This window comes from Thunnus albacares, chromosome 16 (genome assembly GCF_914725855.1).
Source record: "Thunnus albacares chromosome 16, fThuAlb1.1, whole genome shotgun sequence".
Taxonomy (NCBI): Eukaryota; Metazoa; Chordata; class Actinopteri; order Scombriformes; family Scombridae; genus Thunnus; species Thunnus albacares.
In genome coordinates, this window is record NC_058121.1 from 2264568 (window position 1) to 2285735 (window position 21168).

General features: G+C 40.7%; 2 protein-coding genes across 2 annotated transcripts; both read left to right on the plus strand.

The window, feature by feature from the left end:
• The first annotated feature begins 63 nt into the window (after window positions 1-63).
• Window positions 64-15429, plus strand: casp8ap2 (caspase 8 associated protein 2). The gene is made up of 10 exons (XM_044377062.1): window positions 64-423; window positions 2152-2223; window positions 2783-2857; window positions 3009-3109; window positions 4116-4190; window positions 5247-5362; window positions 5597-8070; window positions 10250-13130; window positions 14182-14281; window positions 14388-15429. The coding sequence occupies exons 2-10, from the start codon at window positions 2190-2192 to the stop codon at window positions 14448-14450; spliced, it is 5919 nt and encodes a 1972-aa protein (XP_044232997.1). The 5' UTR covers window positions 64-423; window positions 2152-2189; the 3' UTR covers window positions 14451-15429.
• A 1067-nt stretch (window positions 15430-16496) lies between these two features.
• gja10b (gap junction protein alpha 10 b) lies at window positions 16497-20537 on the plus strand. The gene is made up of 3 exons (XM_044377063.1): window positions 16497-16643; window positions 16761-18107; window positions 19873-20537. The coding sequence occupies exons 2-3, from the start codon at window positions 16782-16784 to the stop codon at window positions 19909-19911; spliced, it is 1365 nt and encodes a 454-aa protein (XP_044232998.1). The 5' UTR covers window positions 16497-16643; window positions 16761-16781; the 3' UTR covers window positions 19912-20537.
• The last annotated feature ends 631 nt before the right edge of the window (window positions 20538-21168 follow it).

The window sequence follows — 21168 nt, forward strand, 5'->3', positions numbered from 1 at the left end:
TAATAAATGAGAAAAGGACTAAATCTCCCTTTTGCACACCCCTCCCCTTCTCTCTCCTGACGTCACGCGGTGATGACGCGCGCGGACAGCGACCCCGGCACAGTGCGACCGAGTGCGACTCTCTTCCGCGAGAGAGAAACAACTTTCTGCCACCCTTGCTGCTGTTTAACGCTTTCATTCATGTCCGCTGACTGCAGGGGGACTGGGAACCTTTGAAGAAGTCGACGAGTCGCGTTACAGTTGGTCGTCTTTAGGGGTTGACTCCTGTTTTAACAGGGTTTTTTGGACCTCAGAGGAGCTGCAACCCATGGCTGCCAGGCAGTGACACAGCGCGGGAAAATGTCGTTGCTTCCTGTGCAATGAAGTCTTGGCGCGACATTACAGTTGTAAACAATAAGAGGACATATAACAATACGCAAACACGTAAGTCAACCTATTCATTGTTAACTCACTCAACTGTCCTTTTTATAACGCGTAGGCTTCGCAGACTCACATTCTTTGATAGATAACTAATAACATTACGTTGGTATGTTAAATATGCAGCGAACTGGGTTCAGGGTATCTGACTTAAACTTGTTGGTTAACTACAAACTTATGTCTGTATTTGTGAAAAAATAAGAAAGAAACCGGTACTTAGCTTACGTTTCTCACTACATATATGGTTACATGAATGTGTCTTAGAGATTTGTGTTAGCTGAAAAATGTAGATAAAATGTCCTTCAAGAAAAATACAAAAATGGGTAAGCATAGTTTTAGTAGGGTTTGCCCACCATTCTGTATTTTGTTACATCTGTTTCAGGAGCAAATTTCAGGAGACCTTTAAGCTGTGTGAGATTTCAGAGTTTAGGACAGGACTAAGTTAAGTAGATGTACTGTAAATGATAGCATGCTGAGTTCAGTGTTAAATATCAGATCGAGGCCAAGGACAATAAAGTCAAACTGAAGCATTATTCACCTAGAACATTAAGTCAGCTCAACTTATTAAAAATGTCTTTGTTTCTCTCTGCTTCACTTCAACTGTTGTTGGAAGGCTTTATTGCTCTGTTCTCTGCAGCAGTGAACAAAAGAGCTCCAGCTAGCACACAGTCTTAATGAATCCTGCTAACAACACAGAAATCTTAGCTTGTCCTCTACAGACAACACATGCACTATGTTTGCTTTGGTGTAGTGTTAATCTGTATCTGTTGGAATATGAATACATTCTTCTATTACCATATATGTCATTTTTATAGTATGTTTTCTGGGAAAAACAGTTGAGAAATTGTATAAATAAAATAAAATGATCAGACATGAAGGACATCTAATTCAGTACATAAAATACCCATTAAATCGCAGTTCTTCATTACACTGATGTAAAATCATAAAAATCTTATATTGCCATAAAACAGTCCTGCTCATTGATTTGCAACATCGACCACAATGGCCTTATCCAACCAGACTTATTAAAGGGTATTAATGGTATGGCAGAATCTCTGATTTCTATTGTCTCACAGTATGATGCTGACCGCAGATATTATAGTGAGGCATGTTTAACTAGTCTTAAAAGGACACTGAAGTTGGTTGCACTTACAAGAGACAGGTTAAAATAACAAAAGTCAAAACTGAAGCTGCACAGCTACAGATACCCTGAAATTAAGTCCCTAATATGGATCAAGCTCCAAAAACACTGAATCCTACAATTCATATAATTCAGCCAGTCTTCCAGTCATGTCTTGCTGGCATCTTTCAAACTCCACACCCCTTGTTTGTAACTCAGGCTTTCTATTATAAGTGTGTAATGTCCAAGCCCAACTGTAGATCACCTGGGTTATTTTACTAGACGTGACAAAGATCTTCCAGAGTCACAGATTACATTCTACAACAGTTTTTCACAAAATGAGTTGGACTAACCATGATTAGTATACTGACCTTATGTGTAAAAATGGTGGAATGCTTCTTTAAAGATGACTTTATCAGTCTAAAAGTAATTGTGGATGAGTGAAATGGGTTTCCTGATTGATTGTGTCTTGCCTTTGCTTTCAATGTAGCTAAATATCACAGGTTAATCTTCCGCCTGTGTGAAGTATGTTCTGTCTGATTTTATTTGTAGACTGGTAATAACTATTGATTGTTACTTATTTATTTAATTATTTATTTTGGTATTGTTTTCAGATATTCCTTAAGAAAGTGAGTCAGAGATATTTGGAAGAATGGAGAAAATGGACACCAACAGTGCATCTAGTCGTAAGTATAAGGCTATTGCATTTGGATTTGTGTATTATAAAGATTTCTGTTCTGCAATAAGACTGTTATATCATGTAAAGTACAATGTAGATGTCTTTACCAGTGGCCCAAGCTGTGGTTTCCCTCCAAATTCCCCAATCACACAATGATTGCTGACATAAAGCTAAAATTCATCTTAGAAAACATTCAGATTGTGAAATATTTGCAGATGCTTTCCCAAAATGTACTTCATTTCTACAGATGAAATCATTTTTTAAATATATGGAGTGAAACATTTATATTTCCCACACATTATGTATCCCAAATAAATCTCTCTTTGCTGCATAGTGCACTGTATTTAGTTTCCACAGTTTTATTTGAGGGGTAAAATAACTGCCTGTATAGTCCCTTAAACAATTCCCATAATGGAACAAAAACTGTGGCATCGATGTTATATGGTTAAAAAAAACACACTCAAGTATTTACTGGCAATGAAGTGATTTTGCATTAAGACTTATATGGAAAAAAGTCATGATTACAGCTGTACATGTGTGATGATATACATTTATAATATCCACAGTCTTTGTGCCCAATGTCAGTGAAGATTCAGTGGATATCTATGATGACCTGGAAGTCGGATCTGGCAGCAATGCAGGTAAAAGTCTTGAAATAGTTCCATTTGATCTGTTACATATCATTACTAATAATATTAAAAGCCCAGATTTCTTTGTTCAATATTGATGCTGACTTTATAAATATGAATGAAAATGATCTTATTCCTTGTTCTGTTTTGGTTTATATTGCAGAGAAACCCTCATCAAATCCTTCTCAGCTGAAGAATTCAATGGATCTATATGAAGAAATTGTAACAGAGGAATTACAGAGCAGAGAGTCCTCTTACACTGAGGTTAGTCACCATGTTCTCCATGCTTCCCTTCTCACTGTTGTTCACATAGGCATTTCATATTGAAGGTGAGGCTTGAGACGAACCTGTGTTTGTTTACTGTTGGTGTGCAGAGATCAACATGCCTGTTTATGCTTGTTCCCAACCTGGATCTTTTGCAGAGTAAACAACGTACAGCTGTGCTATAAATGGGTGAATGTGGATTATTCTAATGAGTATATAAAAGTCACCCTATTGTGCATGTTCAGGGTTTCCCCCACTCGCACAGCCTCTGCTCTTTTCCCTGTCTTTGTTTACTGGTCTTTGTCTATGCGTATTTGCTTATTTATGCCAAAAAACACAGCAAGAATCGTTAATATTCGTGGCAACTTTTCCTCTGATCAATAAATTCTGGTTTTATTGGTCTCAAATAAATGTTTGAATGGGAAAGTAGATCATAGGTTCGCAGACACTCTTCAGCAAATTGAACTGTGTTCATGTGACTGAATTTTCACAAGTGTTTGTATATGAGGTAGAGTATTGTAACCCCTGTCTTAGTGGGCATTCAGCCTGAAATCAGAACTGTGTTTAAACAACACAGGAGCAAATAATTGGCCACGGCAGCACCTTGCCAGATGATGTTACATTGCAGTCCAGCAAAAGCTGATCCAGATCAACCTGTTTGGCGGACAACCTTTTTTTCTGCTGGAACCCTCATTGGTCCTCATTCAGTGAATGGCATGAATGAAGGTCTACATTTTCCATATGTGTAGTTGTTATGTAGGTCTGAGGTGAAAAGCAGCTAAAAGATTTCCCTGTGAACAGTCTGGTGTAAATTGTCAAGTATGGGGTGAACCTTTAATCAGCATTATACATAATATTTGTGTATAAAAAGAGGTATAACAATTTACATGTTGAAATGCTCCCATGGAGGTTTTGAAAGTTTCTGAAATCACCATGCTCTGATAAAATGCAGAGAGCTGCTGTCAGCTGGCCAACCATCTCACAGGCCCTTTCATTTTGTTTGCAGTTGAAGTCCAGATTCCAAGCAGCTCAAAACCAAATTAAAGAGTTGCGCAGAAGACTCGAGCAGATGGAGACGCAGGTTTGTTTCATTGTCCTTATTTTTTAGCTATTGAAATGATTGATTGTTTCTTTTTATTAGACTCCATACAAAAGCACTGAAAATATATTTCATTATTACATATTGTCGTAAACAACGCCCAGTATCCCAATTTTTGTGTAAATGTACTCACAGCCATTAAGAGAAACGCTGTGCACATTGACGCACGAGGCACAGCAGTCAAAACTTCATTGATTATTTAAATCTCAGACACGCTGACAGCACGGGTCAGGATCTAATGTTAATTAATGTTCTGTGTTCGTCTACACAAAAGGTCACACACACAGTCCAGGTTCATACAGTGAAATAGTTTGGAGTAAAGCAGCCGCCCTCCTGATAAATCCTGAGCTCCATCAGAGCTATTTATATTTATTTCAGAAGCTAAAAGTTTGTGTGTTTCCCCTGGAGAGTTCACTCTGTCCTGTCAAGTTTATAACTACAGTTTTTAGTTTTGATGCTTAAATGCCCCACAGTATTTGCTGCAGTGACATTATTGCGTGCATTGAAACGTTTAGAATTACTGAAAGCAGCCTCTCTAATCTTTGAAAGAAATCATTAAAGAAAACACTCACACATCAATACAACACACAGTAAGAAATCACCTGGAAAACTTGCGCTGCTCAACATAATTTAAAATGCAATATAGCCTACAGGGACAGCTAGAGGTGGAGTGAAACGTCTATGCAGGTGCAGGTCTGTAAGTCAGAGAAAATAATTCATTCGGGTGGGTGGCGGGTGTATGATTTATGCGTACATGGGGATTCAGATGACATCAGAGTCGATCCACGTGTCACTAACATGTACCACATAACCACAATGTTTGAGGTTCCATTCTGGCCGCTGACCCTTGTTGTATGTCTTACCTCTCTCTCTCTCTCTCTCTCTCTCTCTCTCTCTCTCTCTCTCTCTCTCTCTCTCTCTCTCTCTCACTCTCTCTCAGTGTCTGTTCTGTCACTACACTTTCAACTGTCAAATGAAAAATGCCAAAAAAAATAACCCGTATTTGTTTATTTTTTGGGGTTTTTTTTTTTTTTTTAGAATACAGGGCTGAACACTGAGAACTACCGTCTCAAAAAGAACATCTCTGCACTTTTACGAACAGCTAGACAGGAGGTGACACGAAAAGATGCTGAGATTCAGAGGTTGAACCAACAGTAAGTGTTAATATGCAAATAATACAGACTATAACTAACCAGTTAAATAAAAATTCCTAACATATATATATATATATATATATATATTAAAAAAAATAATTTGCTGGTACTTGGCACAAGTAGTTTGTTAATTTCTATGATTTCCTAGCCACTGGACTAGTCAAAAAGCTACCTATGTACATACCTTCACTGATTGGATCTATGTTAATTGATTATTAAAACCATTTTCCACAGGCCAGAGGAAGGTCGGCATCATCACTCTCGTATAAATAATCTGCAGTATCAAAGTTCCTCCAGCCGGACCTCCTCAGGCAGCTCCATGAATAGGCCACCTCTTCCACCACCTTCCAGTCGTCCACCTCCTCCGCCATCATCCATTCCTCCCCCGCCTCCTCCACCACTACCGACTTCACCTCCCAGGGAGGATCATCCTCCAAAGGATCACCCTCAACCATCCAGGAAAGACAATGATAATTCCACCAACCAGGCCAGGGGCTCTTGCATTGAGACCAGAGCTTCAAAAGCATCCTCTGATACTCATTCAAAAGGTTCCTCAAGAGGAGATTGTCAAGAAGCAGACAAACAGACTGAGCACTCTGTCAGCAAATCCAGCACCAGTTCATCAACCCGACATAGTGAGTCAGACAAACACAAGTCCAAACAGAGAGAGGAAAAATATCACACTCAAAAACTATCTGAAGCAACAGATAGGAGACATAGAACTGGTTCAGATCCCAACAAGGACTGTTATGCCTCTGAGAAAAACAGGTCTCACAAAACAGACAAAGACACAGGGCGGAGATATGACTCCAGGTCATGTAAAAGCAGGAACTACCAAAGCGTTGAGGGGCACCACAGATCAGAGAGGGCTAAAAGCCCTCCGCCAGAGATTTTACATAGTTCAGGTTCCTCTCAAGACTCAAAAGGGAAAAGTCGAGAAAGGAGACAAGATAAATCCAAAATGGTCACATCAGACTCTGAACATGGTAAAGCTCACAACTCTAAAGAGACCTACAGTCGAGATCATAGAAAAATCAAGACTAGTGACAGACACAGCATAAGTTCAGACTCAAAGGACCGGAAGAAGTCCTCTACAAATCAACATGCTGAGCGCTGCAGAGAGTCCTCCAAAGAGAGGGAAGGGGATAAACTTTCTAAGGATCATCAGAGGAAGGAAGAGAGGCGACGTGAAGATGAAATTAACAGAAAGCATAAGAGGAGCACTGTGTCAGAGACAAGCAGAGAACGTGAAAAACAGAGATCAAAAGAATTAGACCATGCTAAAGTTGATGCCCATAGCAAGGAAAGACCAGAAAAGACACACAAGGCCTTAAAAAGATTATCCGAAGATCCAGATACAGCCAAAAAAAGCTCTGCGGAGGAAAATATTCCAAACAGGAAACTGTGTTTCATGGAAACCTTGAATCTAACCCTTTCACCAATTAAGAAGCCATTATTACCCATCGATGGCAGCCAGGATGACCTCACACCAGTGGATAAGGTAGTAGAAAACAGTCCAGATGATGAGGGTTCACAGCCTGATGTTGAAGATATGTGTGTCATTGATGAACTAGAGGGCAGTGAGTTAGAAGCCAGGTTGGAAGATGTTGAAGAGCGGCCTTCTGATTTGGACAAAACTCCAACTTCTGAAAAGACGCATAAGAAGTGTGATGAAGATGTCCAGGAAAAGGACAAAATCCAGAGAGAAACACCTGCGGCTGACAAGCAGCTTGAAGACAATTCAGTCCAAACTACCTCAGCACTTAGCTTCTCCCCTGATACTGCAGAGAATCAGATGACTGCACATCTCACACCAAAATCATCAGAGAGCAGTCCTCTAAAGAACAAAACCAAGTTGGCCTCAGCCAGCCTGGTAGATGGACCTGAGCAACTGGAGGCTACTGATGGTCTCAAGGAAACATCTGAAAGCATTAATGAACAGCACACAAGAAATTCTTTACAAAAAGTAAACCGTGGAAATAGTACAGATCAGTCTGTTACTGTTACAGAATCCGTTGTGCTTGATTCGAGTATGGAACTTTCTAAAAGTGCAGTACCGCAGAGCCTCTCTCTGGATTCAGTCACAGAAGATGCCGTCGTGTCAGACGGAGGGGGAACACCTGTTTCTAAAGACAAGACCAAAGTCAGAAGTGAGCAAATTTCTCCCACTGTTCTACCAGTGGACTGCCAGCAAGAACCGTGTCCTCCCGCTTCATCCAGTTCCGCTCACGAGAAAGATGCTCTTCATATGCAAGATGGTCTTAAAGATACAGATCCTGTATCTAGTACAATAAGCCTGGAATCACTTCCACAAGAAGGGCTGAGTTTGCCTGAAGCGATTTACGTGTTAACAAGGACAAATGAAGATGACAGCAGTAGCATTGCAACTGAGCCCAGCTCTTCCACCGGCTGTATCGGTGTGTCAAAAGTCAGCAGTACAACAGAGGAGACAGCCCTGCCAGAGAAGTACAGTGACCTCACTTTCACACCAAAGAAGAGCTTCGGTCCCGGCAAGAGTCATGAGAGTAATGCTGAGCCTTCTAGCTCGATGCCATTAGTTCATGATGAGGACTCCATGATGCGCACACTGAGCAATCTGAAGAGAATGCCTGATGCCATAAGCCCGCTGAGGAGCCCAATACGGATAAGCAAGAGAAATCATTTCCATGTTCATGGCAAGCCTGGTCATGTCAAAAGTCTTCAGAAAGGTAATGTTGGCCTGACAATGTCGCTTTAAATGTTATGTTCATATAGAAGAACAGAGTGGCTAATAGGTTTTTTATGCCTGTTATGTGTTTTTGTCAAGCTGATATCTTTTTTTAAGATGGTTACCTTTTGGTAATGGTTGAATTCAGAGGTTATCTCGACAGACTACAATCTCAAACTGAATTATCTCATTTTCGTAAGACGACAGAAAGAGGTCATACTTTATCTTATGGTGTTTAATCCAGTTAGATGGGCCTTAGAACACTGCCGATTTAGATGTTTTAGGGATTAAAAATTCAGACAAAAATGTATCAGCCAATATTCATTTTCTTACATGAACACATAACGGAAACAATATAATACAATGTAATTGTAATATAATTTTGGATTGTGTGGTCAGATTTATACAGCCATCCCTGTATTCAGTCAGTGTTACCTGAAGGATTCTGGGGATGTTCTAGAGAAGCAGACAGACTGCTTTACAATAACTCTGATCAGAGTCTATGTTGTAAATGGACCTGCTGTTAGTCAGCTGAGTCCAACTGACAAATACCAAACCCTAAGCCTCTTCACCCTGCTGCAGACTGTATTGTGTAAAATGTGTCCAGCTGGTGATTACCAAATTACCTTCAGCCTATCATTTAACTGGTACTGTTTGCTCTCTGTGTGGTGACTTTTTCCTCTCATATCCACCTGACTGTGACTGACTGCAACATTAGCCTCCACTTTTCCCAACTTCAGTGTTTAATTTTTTTACAACATTGTGACATCCTGCTTTGATTAATTAGCCCAACACAAACATACACTGTACTGATCAATCAATCATTGTCACCAGAAGTGATCTTGACGTGACTTGTCTCATAGTTATTAGATAGAATGTTGTGTAGCACCTGTGCTCTTTTTCCTTGAACGTTTCCTGTTATCAGACCATCTCCACACTACTCAAGTTCCTTTTTGAAAAAATACCGTCACAATACTGCAGAAAAATATCATTAATGATACGATATGGCACATCCCTACTCACTGCCAGAATTGATATCAATGAACACTTTGACAGCAAATGAATATGCACCCATGAATGTGTAAATGTGTCTGTTTGAAACTGTTGAATAGTTTATAGAGGCAGCAGCTGGAGAACTAGTAGACTGCTAGAGCAAACCTAAGCAGATCAGTGTGTAACTGACATCGATATACCCCAATGCCTCAAACCAAGGAGGTAATAATATGTAAATTACATCAAGTACTGTCATCGTAGCCATGTCTCCTCAGACGGTGGTGACTGTTAATCATGTTTCCTTTTCTCTTTAAATATTGAGTGATGGGACTCATTAATACAAGATCCACATCATTACAAGATGGGAACCTTATAATAATAATGATGCTAATGACTTAGGATCTAATATTTTATCATAAATATTAGACGCTAAGTCAAAACGTCTATATAATTGCACTGGGTATCGATACTGACTTCCTGAATCAATTCGATTCACAAGGTCCTGATTCGATTTTCAATTTAATTCAATATCAATTGATCAGGGATATTTCAGTTAAAATACCAGTTTTGCTTGGATATGAAAGAGATTCTCAGAGATCTAATACTGTAAATTGTACAAGGAACCATCTAACCTGGTGCATTATTAAAAATATTAATATTTATATGAAGAATTAACCCCATAGCAGTTACATTGATGTCCTTTTTATTCAAAGTGACCAACTCACTACAACAGTCAACACAATATAGTACAGGTCTACAACTTATACAGTCAGTGAGTGTTGACACAATATTTCACCTCCATTTTGCACATCTTACATATGGCTTTGCTTTTGTCCAGCTCTTCTCTGTTTACATAGTTTTTAAATCTCAAATGCAACCAGACTTGGCGATGCCTGCAGTGGAGCAGCCCCCGCCATGTTTTTGATTAAACTGAGGTTCAGCGAGATCGTTGTGCAAAAAACCAAAGGCTGGCCACACGAGACTAGCAGGGTTTAAGCTTCACCCATCCATGGGAAAAAGTATATATTAAAAGATTTATCACACGATTTTATGAATCAATATTACATCATTCAAATGAAAATCCATTTAAATTGGAAAATCGTTTTCTTTTGGGGTTTTTTTGTTTTGTTCTGTTTTTTTAACCCAGCCCTACTATATAACATCTTTTCTATCTCTCTCCTGTGCAGAATTCACCACTACAACTGCTGATGTCAACTCAAAGAAGTTGGATGTAAACAAAGAAAACAAATACCCAGGTTCTCCTTCAAAACATGATACACAAAACCTGGACAAGGTATCCGACCTGCCTTCAAGTCTCTCTGACACTGAACTGGAGGAAGGAGAAATTTTAAGCGAAAGCGATGAAGCGACCGCAATTTCTCCCGCTCCTGCGACCAAGAGGGCCAAGTTAGTGCGTCCCGTCAGAAAAAAAGCAAGTCCCAAGTCTGTGTTAAAGAGGAAATCTGAAGAAAGGTCTGTTGCTTCAAAAGAAATGACTGAAACAGCAGGTGCATCGACACCAAGCCCAACTACTGGTAGTAAGAGTCGTTTTAAAACAGTTTGCCCTGCAGCAACCAAAGCTTCTTTTTCCACTATAGAAGAAGTAATGGAGACATTTAAATTGGTTCGCTCTGAAATCCGAAAAAAGTACATGAAGCTTCATAAAACGTTTCCTAAGAAGAGCTTCTATGGTGTGATGGAGAATTTCCAGGAGTCTTTTTTAGAATTTGTGGACGGTGCCCATTTTGGTCAAATATGCAGTCAGGCAGTGGAGCTGAAATCCAAGCTGAAGAAATTGGTCGCGTCTGTGTTTAGCAAAGTAGCAGATAATGGCATCGTGAAACGCATCTTTGAACAGCAGGCAGTTGATCTGAAGCAAAAGTTGTGGGACTTTGTAGATGGTCAAGTTGACTATTTGTTCAAGGACATTTACACAACACTGAAGAGCCTTTGCAAACCAGCAAGAACTCAGGCTGAGGACAAGAGGGCCAGCGGAAATGAGAACATGTCTAGACAGCCTCCTGCTAAGAAGCCACAGTGTCAACAGAAGGATGTACAGTCTCCTCCAGCCAGCCTGAGTCGTATCAAGCCTTGTGCTGTTGTGCCTTACAGAACAGGCCTCGGAAGCAGAGGCAAAGATATCAGAATGACTCGTGTAGAAAAAGAAAGTAATGTTGACCAGCATCCACCAAATTACCGAAATTCACAAACTGTGGTCAATTTCCTTCCTCCTAAAATTCCTTCAACACCAGAGAAAAATCACATGGCTTCTTTGGTTGTCTCTCAAAATGTCTCTTTGCTTGAAAAAACTGACTTTGAACTGCTCACTGAACAGCAAGCTTCCAGTTTAACATTCAACCTGGTGAGAGACTCACAAATGGGAGAAATCTTCAAGTGTCTCCTGCAAGGATCTGACTTGCTGGAGACCAGTGGAATCACCGGAGACAACACCGCCTGGTCCCTCAGTACTCCAAGGAAAGATGGAGAAAGACTCATTAGCATAACCACTCCATCTAAATTTGACTCTCCATCTAAACTGCTTTCCCCAACAAAATTTGATACTCCCTCCAAACTTATCACTACATGGTCAAGCATTTCACCTCGCAAGGTCTCGTCTCCACGGTCCAAAGATCAGGTCCCGCTGAATCCAGCTTTATTTGATGAAAGTTGCTTGCTAGAGGTGCCATCAGAGAGTCGAGCGATGCTGCAGTCCAGCCTTGCTTCACAGAAGTGTTATTCCATTCTAGCTGAAGATCTGGCAGTCTCCCTCACCATCCCATCACCCCTCAAGTCTGACAGCCATCTCAGCTTCCTACAGCCATCCAGTATGACCATTATGTCCACTCCAGACAGCGTCATTAGCGCGCACATAAGTGAGGACGCTCTGCTGGATGGCGAAGACGCTACGGAGCAGGACATTCACCTCGCCCTCGACACGGACGACTCCAGCTGCGGGTCCAGCAGCAGCGTGGCCTCGGAAGCAGCTGCCAGACCTTTCATGTTCAAGCCAGACTTGCCCATGCAGGCGCTAGTGATGGAGAAATCCAATGATCATTTCATCCTGAAGATTCGTCAGGCAACCCCAGGTGCAGATGTCACTCTTACTGCTGATGAGAGCTTAAGTCAAACACTAATAGAAGAAGAGCAGCAATGTGGAGAACACGATGTGGCAACTCAGGAAAGTCAAGCAAAAGCTGTCTTGTCGGACAAGTCGCAAAAAGACAGCAGTCCCTGCAATGCTATGTCCTCAGAGAACAGTCTCTCCAACCTCACCGGATGCTCTGGGATGTGCCAGGCTGCCACTGGTGCTGATAACTATCTCACTGAAGATGAGAACTCAACACTAAGAAAAGATCTATCCCACAAAAAAGAGGATAGGTCAGCTCAACAAAGTACCTCAAAAGGTTGTTTTCCAGTGGGGTCAGTGACATTGTCTACATCTCCAAAAACTCGGTCTAAAACAACTCCTTCAGATAACAGTTTGCACAATGTTTCTCCAAGCTCTGATCATTCATTTGGGCAGATCAACCAAGTAACCACCAGAGGAGGTGTTACACTCACAACTGATGAGATCGCAACTCAAACACACCACAAAGGTGAAGATACGCAAGTTCAACAAAGTCCCTCAAAAACTCTTTTGTCCGAATCACAGAAAATGATCAGTCCCTCTAAAACTGCCTTGTCAAATAACAGTCTGCATCACCCTGCTGGAAGCTCTGAAACATATCAAAGGAGAAAAGTGTCACTGTCACATGTTTCAGACTCAGACAGAGATGAAACAGAGGTGTCAGAGTCAGAGAGAAGTCTCACCATTGCAGAGGATGCAAGCAGCACACCAGAGAAAGACCAAAGGGATCATGAGAGAGGACGAAAACGGAAGAAGCACCAAGAGAAATCAAAAGTGAAGCGGTCCAGAAGGGAGCAAGAGGAGTGTTTGGAAGAGATGATGCCTGACTCAAAGAGAGATGATAGTGAATCCAAATCCTCATCTTCACCTCTGTCCCCCAACAGTCTCTCTGCCAAGAATATCATCAAGAAAAAAGGCGCAGTGGTGATAGCATGGACCAGGTCAGTAGCTGACGCAGTATTTTGCCCCGTCTTACTTACTTTACTTTATTAAAGTAAATGATGCCAACTAGGTCAAACACAGTCAGACTTATGTCGTTTCTTTTTTTCCTCCCTTCTTTTGCAAACACTTGATGCATGAGGGAATTAATTTCCCAGAAGTAGCTCCACCACTTCAAACCAGAGATCATTTTTAGCCTTATGAGAGCCCAGAGGATGAAAAAAGTCATTTTTTTGCAAGTTACAAGTAATTTCCAAATCTTGGTGTTAAAGCCCCAAGTTCAACAGATTTTCAGCTTTGATTTTCAAGTCATAAACAAGTTCTCATGCAAAATCTCATTAGAATCTTTCACAACAATATAATTGCAACAGTGATAAATAGTTGGACGTATCTGATTTAATCCTGACAGTGAGAAGAATGATTGATATCAATCTCATGTCTATGTGTTATTTTATAATATAATGTAATATAACAGGCTCATGGCTATGGCTGAGCAGGTAGACTTGGTTGCCCAACTATCACAGGTTTGGTGCTGTTTACCATTTACAGGACATGGTTAGCCTAGCTTAGCATAAAATTGGTAGCAGGGGTAACCGGCAAGCCTGGTTCTGTCCAAATTTCCAAAAGTCACCTACCAACATAGATAAGCTCATTGATTAACATGTATTTCTTTTGAAGGGCTGCAAACAATGATTATTTTCATTATTGATTAATCTGCACATTTTTTTCTCATTTTATCGTTGCTGGTTTATGATTTCCCAGAATCCAAGATGTTATATTCAAGTTGCTTGTTTTATCCAACCAACTGTCCAAAGTTTAGCAGATTAACTTTCTGTCAGTTGACTACTCATTTCAGCTCTGCAGTTTGTTCAATCTGTACACAAACAGAACATGTAAAGATGCCTATTAGCTCAAAACCTCCTGGCTATCTGTAGGCACCGATTTACAACTAAATGAATGCAAATGAACAATTTAGCAGAAATGTGGCTGGTTATTCCTACAGGTGTTCCTGTAAAGGCTTATGGCTGAGTGTGTGTATTCTGTTTGTTCCAGAGATGAAGATCGAGCTATTCTTATCGACCTGAAAACAAAAGGTGCCTCACGTGAAACTTTCTCTGCCCTGGCCGAAAAGCTGGATAAACCATCAGAGCAGGTAAGTTCACAGTTGTAGTTACAGTGTGTGACATGCACACGAATGCTCGATGACTGTACCTGCTATACTGAAGGAAAATACACTGACTCAACTGTCCTTTTCTCAGATCGCTCACAGATTTCACCAGCTCATGAAGCTTTTTAAGAAGCAGGGGAAGATGGACACCTGATCTCACTGACTGTCCGCTTGATGTTTTGTTCTGAAAACTGTTCTTCTATCAGAGCATTTTTACACACATACTGTAGCACCAACACAGGTAGGCTGCTGTTAATGTGACATGGTGCAGGAAGAGGTGAAGCCCTGCATACTCTGACCAGGTCAGTTAAGTAGAATGAAAATACCTCAAAATACCGTCAGACAGTGGTGAAGGTATTTTGTTTCAGATGTTGAACTGTACCTGTTTGAAAATAATTCAAAGTGTGAAAAATAAGAATTCAACAATACTGACTGAAAATATTGATATGAACGGTGAAACATCCACATAGTGAAAATCCAGTAAACATCACTGTTATTGGTGATTCACCTCCACGGCAGCAATCACTACTTCAGTATCGGTACTGTATATTATCAGACGTTGGTTCCTTACTGAAGTTTGGTTCTTATCACATAAAACTTTTCCTCATCTACATGCTTTCTTTTCTCGACCTTTGCAGATATGAAAAGCTTCAAATATCTTGGTCTCAACTTCATCTTATATCTAGTCCTAAACATGTGTTTTTCTCAAAACAGTTGGGAAAACTGCCCTTGAGCTGGGATAATTCCAGGTTCCTGGGCTTCTCTTAAATCAAGTGACTTATTTAGTTCCTAACATTACTGGAGGCTCATGGGAAACAACTTCAAGTATCACCCATCTCTAGATCTTGAGCTATGGGACTGATATTTTGGGCCATTTTAATATAATTCTATTAGTGATATTTTGAATCTAATTTTAATGGAAGTATTTGATTGGGGGGGAGGGGGGTGCTTGATGTGTTTGAAGGTTATTACAATGTTTACATGTCCAATTCATGTACAGGACAGTTACCTCTGTTAATACAAATTTAAACTTTTGATGTGTGGGCCTCAATGATATTTTGTTTGACTTATCATATTGCTTATAAATAGCATAGAATGCAATATTGTGAATATTGTATATAATTCTTTACTGAAAATAAAGTTTTATTTATTTATGCTACTATGTCTGTTGAATTCTTGCTTATGGAATCTGTGTAAAACATTCATGGAAAATTGGGGGCATAAACCATCTACACCAGTTGGTACAAGTGGAAGATAAGCTGTTAGGTGGCACAATATACTGTATTCACCATGACACAAATATTCATGAAGTGGGCCACAAAGTGTTGAAATTGAGGCCAGTGCCTAGGGGCACAATTTGAAACTCACCAGATCAGTCATGACATGAAGTGGAGGATGATGTCTCATGTTTCTCTGTCAGACTAAATATACTGTCTATTACTCATCGATGCAACACTGTATGAGTAAGAGATAAAAAAAGCAGACAAAGATCACAGTTATTCTAAATAAATATATAAAGGTTCAGTTCCTAGAAATGCACTGTATGGCTAAAAGTATGTAGACATCCAGACATTAGACATATCCCAAACCATGCTCATCAACCTGCTTCCACTATGCCTTTACTATGCTGGTTTCAGATGTTGGAACCTGGCTGCAGGGACTTGCTCCCATTCAGCCACAAGAGCATTAGTGCAGTCCAACACTGGTGTTATGGGTGATAAGGTCTGGTTCACAGTCTGCTTTCCAACATCCCATGGGTGTTGTACAGGGTTGAGGTCAGGGCTCTGCAGGCCAGTCACATTCTTCCACATTGAACTGGCAAACCATTTCTTTATAGAGTTGGCTTTGTGCAAATGTCATGTTGAAACAGGAAAGGAACAAACACAAACTGTTGCCATACAGTTAGAATAAGTCTTTTGTCTAAAATATCAATGTATCTTGGAACATTAAGATTTCCCTTCATTCATAAACCCAAGCCACAAAAACACACCAAGAAAAAGGCACATGGACATGAGTGTCCACTTACTTTTGGTCACATGTTTTACATCACAAGCAAGAAAGTTGAAAACATTGTGCCTGGCTGTGTATTGACATCTTAGTTGGTGCTATTTCCAATGTAGTGTCCTGTTAAAAGTGGCAGGGTGAAACTAACCTCAGGGCATTATAGGGTCATGTGGTGGATCAATCACTGCAAACTGGAGCACTGAAATAGTGTCAGCTACACTGCACAGTGGGGTCTCGTCTGTCTCTAAGGGACAACAAATAAGCCCCGATGTCTCCACAAATGAATCTGCTCTTTCATGATGGCTTTACGTTGAAGCACATGAGACAAGCACCCTAGAAAAATGTAAGTAAAGCAAGTTTTTTATTGCATGTTTAATATTCCCATCGTAAAAGTTAACTGAATAGCCTCTAAAAGCTTGTTGATCTAACTGGCTACTCGTGATTATTTCTTCGATGACAGCAAATAATAATGTAACACAAGATGGGGGATTGGAACTTATTAGGGAGTATTTTAGAAGAGGTTCATATTCATTCCACCATCGTGGGGAAGATCTGGCTCACCATCCTCTTCATTTTCCGGATGCTTGTGCTTGGTGTGGCGGCTGAGGACGTCTGGGATGATGAGCAGAGTGAGTTTGTTTGCAACACAGAGCAACCTGGCTGCAAGAATGTCTGCTACGACCAGGCTTTCCCCATCTCCCTCATCCGATACTGGGTCCTTCAGATCATCTTCGTGTCCTCTCCCTCTCTGGTCTACATGGGGCATGCGTTGTACCGTTTGAGGACCCTTGAGAAGGAGAGGCACAAGAAGAAAGCCTGTCTGAAAGTTGAGCTGGAGGGGACAGACCCTGCGCAGGAGGATCATAAGCGAATAGAGCGAGAGCTCAGGAAACTAGATGAACAGAAGAAAGTAAGGAAAGCTCCCCTTCGAGGCTCCTTGCTGCGCACATATGTTTTCCATATCTTGACCAGATCTGTGGTGGAGGTGGGTTTTATAATAGGTCAGTGTGCTCTGTATGGCATTGGACTGTCTCCTCTCTACAAATGTGAACGGTTGCCTTGCCCCAACAGTGTCGACTGTTTTGTGTCACGACCAACAGAGAAGAACATTTTCATGGTTTTCATGCTGGTTATTGCCGGAGTTTCTTTATTTCTCAACCTCCTAGAGATCTTCCATCTGGGGGTGAAGAAGATCAAACAAAGCTTGTATGGATACAAATATGGAGATGATGACAGCGTGTACAGGTCAAAGAAAAACTCTATGGTGCAGCAGGTCTGCGTGCTCACTAATTCCTCACCACAAAGGTTGATGCAGCTCACACAGATGACCTGCTCTGTTGTGTCTGATGCTCATGGGGAGACTTTGAACAGCTCCAACCAGCAGGCTCTGCAGCAGCTGGGGGCTGTGGAGCGGCGCTACACTCTGGACAACAGGAAGTCATGCAGCAGTGAAGAGTCCAACGGACCTCACGGCTCCGGCCAGCCACAGTACGCAGAACCTCGACCTACACTGATGGCCAGCCACATGGAGATCCCAGCAGCCCTGAGGAACGCACAGAGGAAGCAGAGCCGAGTGAGTATCTGTAAGGAGCTCAGTGACATGAGTGATTCTCCGGAGAGCGACCACTACCCCACCGCCAGGAAGTGCAGTTTCATGTCCAGAGGAATGTCGGAGGGAAAGCTGGCCACTCCGTCTGATAGCGCCGATTCTCAGAGTGGAACAGACGTTGAGGCCCAGCACCTCAACCAGGGAGAGAGTCCAGTGATGACCCCCCCACCTCCAGCCGCCGGGAGGAGGATGTCCATGGTGAGAACAGATCAGAAAATGATTATCCAGTCACGTTTTATCTGAAGTACCTAAAGCAACAAATGTCACTATTTGGCTGTCTGATGAATATAGCTGAATATGTAACTTAACTCCAGACTTAAAAAGCAGTGTTCCGCTCTAGTTGAATGTTTGAAATCTGTTGCACCTTAGTCAGCTGGGTGTCTTCAAAAGTGTGCTCTATTGCACCTGTAATCACATCCAGCAGTGATGTCAGAGTGTACTGACACACCATGGAGTACACCTGTACATCACTGCAGGAAGGTCAGAACTACGCCACTGGGGGTTGGCAAACAACTGCTGTTAAGTTGCTCTTTAACATGTATCAAAATGACAAAAAACAAAACAAAAGCATGTTTTCTTACTTACCTCAAGTGCTGTCAAGCACCACAAACTAAAAGAGGCAAGAATCAAAGAGAAAGATATCTCAAAACCTGGACAAATAAAACTAAAACTATCTGCATGGATAGATTCCACTAGCAGTAAGTGAGAAAACATTTTTTTGTAATTTAGGTGAACTTACCCTTTAAATAATTGAAATTATTCGTAAAAATTCATCCAGTGTTTTGCCACCAACACACACACACACAGAGTTTTGTTTCCATCACTTCAGAGGAAATTACATTGATTTACAGTCATTTCCTGGAGATTTATCCTAACCTTAACCCTAACCACCACATGCCTAATCCTAACCCTAACCCTAACCTTAACATTAGCCTAAATTTACCTTAATATAGCAGTGAGGTTGCAGATTGCAATCAAATGAATACCCCTTCCCTCCCCCTCCCCTTCCAAGTGTGTAGGGGAACCTTGTGTTTAGGGACTTGCTTTTTGTTCCAATAAGGGAGGCCAGTCCCCACAACATGACTGTCTAAACAGATTTATATCCCCACAACATGAGGAATACCTGGTACACACACACACACACACACTAGACCAGTGGTTTCACTGTTTTTTGGGGGGCTTGCGGTCATATAATGACCCTGAAAACTTGGTTTCAAACCCTAACCCTAACCCCTAACCCTAACACCCATAAGTATGATTAATTTAGACTTAAACTGTGGGGAGGTGGTTTCTGATCAGATTTCTATGACATTGGTCCTGGCAACATGGGCAACAACTCCACAATTTTAGTCATATTTTGATTAAAATTTTGCTAAATTGTGATCGATGCATGGAAGTACATGACATCACTTTTTTCCAACTAAGTCACACCCACTTCAGACAAGTGAGAAAGTGATGATTGTGAGTGATTTTCCCTTTTTAATCTTAGAGACCTTAAGAGATTAAACTGTCAAGTATTTCACAGGTAAAAATGCAAATATTGTAGAAAAATCTGAAAAAATACATAATTAATTATTATGTTTAGATTTCTTTGTTATTTTTTTTCAACCCCTTATTACATGGGAAATTTGGAACATTTAAAATCTGAAATGCTCTAGGGAAAAAATGTGAGGAAAACGGGAAATAATAAGAGTAACTTAAAACCAGGTGAAATGCATGTTTCCCTGCCTGCTCTGGTTTAAAGTTTCCAGTCTGTTGCACTGATCACAGTCAGCATCACTGATGGGTGTGGTCAGTGATGCACCCTGGAGTACACTTCTACATCACTGCAGCAAGGTGAGAGGTTACACCTGGAGGTCAGGGTCAGCTGGAGGTCAGGAAAACAAGATTTTCAGCTGCTGTCAGGAGAGATGTGTTTGTGTCTGTGATTTGAATAATAACAATGTATTTTTCTTTCTTTCAGAGCATGATCCTGGAGCTGTCTTCCATCATGAAAAAGTAAATTGAAAATGATGGTTTTGGGAACAAAGTTGGAGGCATGTAGATGTTTTAAAGGGGCCGAGGGATCCTGATCGCAAAGCGAATCTCATCCTGTCTCTCAACTGCAACGTTATGTTTTCATAGTATGTTTATACAGTATGTATCATGCATGAACAAGAGCTTCAGTTCAGTTATACTCACATGACATTCCACAGACAATGCTTAATACTTTGCTTCATGTTGTGTACAATGATATCTCCAGCTTCTCATTAATTTTATATTGTTAGTTTGCAAGCAACTTGCTATTTAGGGTTGGGTTTGTGGAGACAACAAATCAAATATGAATCAAAATTATATTTGGCTCAAAACATATGTGAAGGCTCATAAAATGAGGCCTGTCGCAAAGATGTTTGACAGAAGATTGTAATTACAGATTGTGGAAATTGCAACCACAAAAAAGATGAGAGAACTCTTTATACCAGTGTTTATGGTTTATCATACAGAATGAGCTGGAGAAAAAAAAGGGCTCTTCAAATTCAACATTTCGTTTCGATTGAGACTAGCCTAACATGAATATATCTGACAAATGTGAGCTTTTATTGTGAATGTTTCTGTTTTTTTCTATTAAACACTTTCCCCTCCTCAGTACGCCCAGACTGCTTTGTCTGTGTGATATGTTTTTTAGTCTGGAATGACTCTAATAAAGATTACAGTGCATTTTTTGTCCTGAAGACAGTGATGTGACTCAGTTGGTCAACCTTTGTCCAAAACTTTCTTTCCACAGCAGTTTATACAGCTATTCTGTCAGGTTATTATAACATTTCTTGTGGATACAAAGCTACATGGTCCGATGAGATTAACTGGGCTGATAGTGATGACTCCATGGTCAAAACGTTTACTCACACACATGAATGTTACTGAAAAATTATATTGCTATGTAATTTTCATTCTCCTAAAGGACTTCTGTCCATTCTGTCCATTGCCTGACCTTCACACTTCTCCACCTTTGGTCAGATTCTTAATTTTATATGATTTATAAGATAATAAATGGGCAGCTTCCCCAGAGGATGACCCCAATTCAATTTAATGATCCAATGCAGGACTGGTTTAACTGACTAGGAAGCCTCAGGGCAAAATTGAGCTATGTGCCCCTGTTGACCCTCTTGACCTGCAAAAATGTATTTAAAAGTTTATCTGAAGCTCATATGAAGCTTCAGCGTCCAAATGAGTCAAATCAAGTAGATATCTTTCAACGTTACAGTCTTTTTAGTGACAAAGT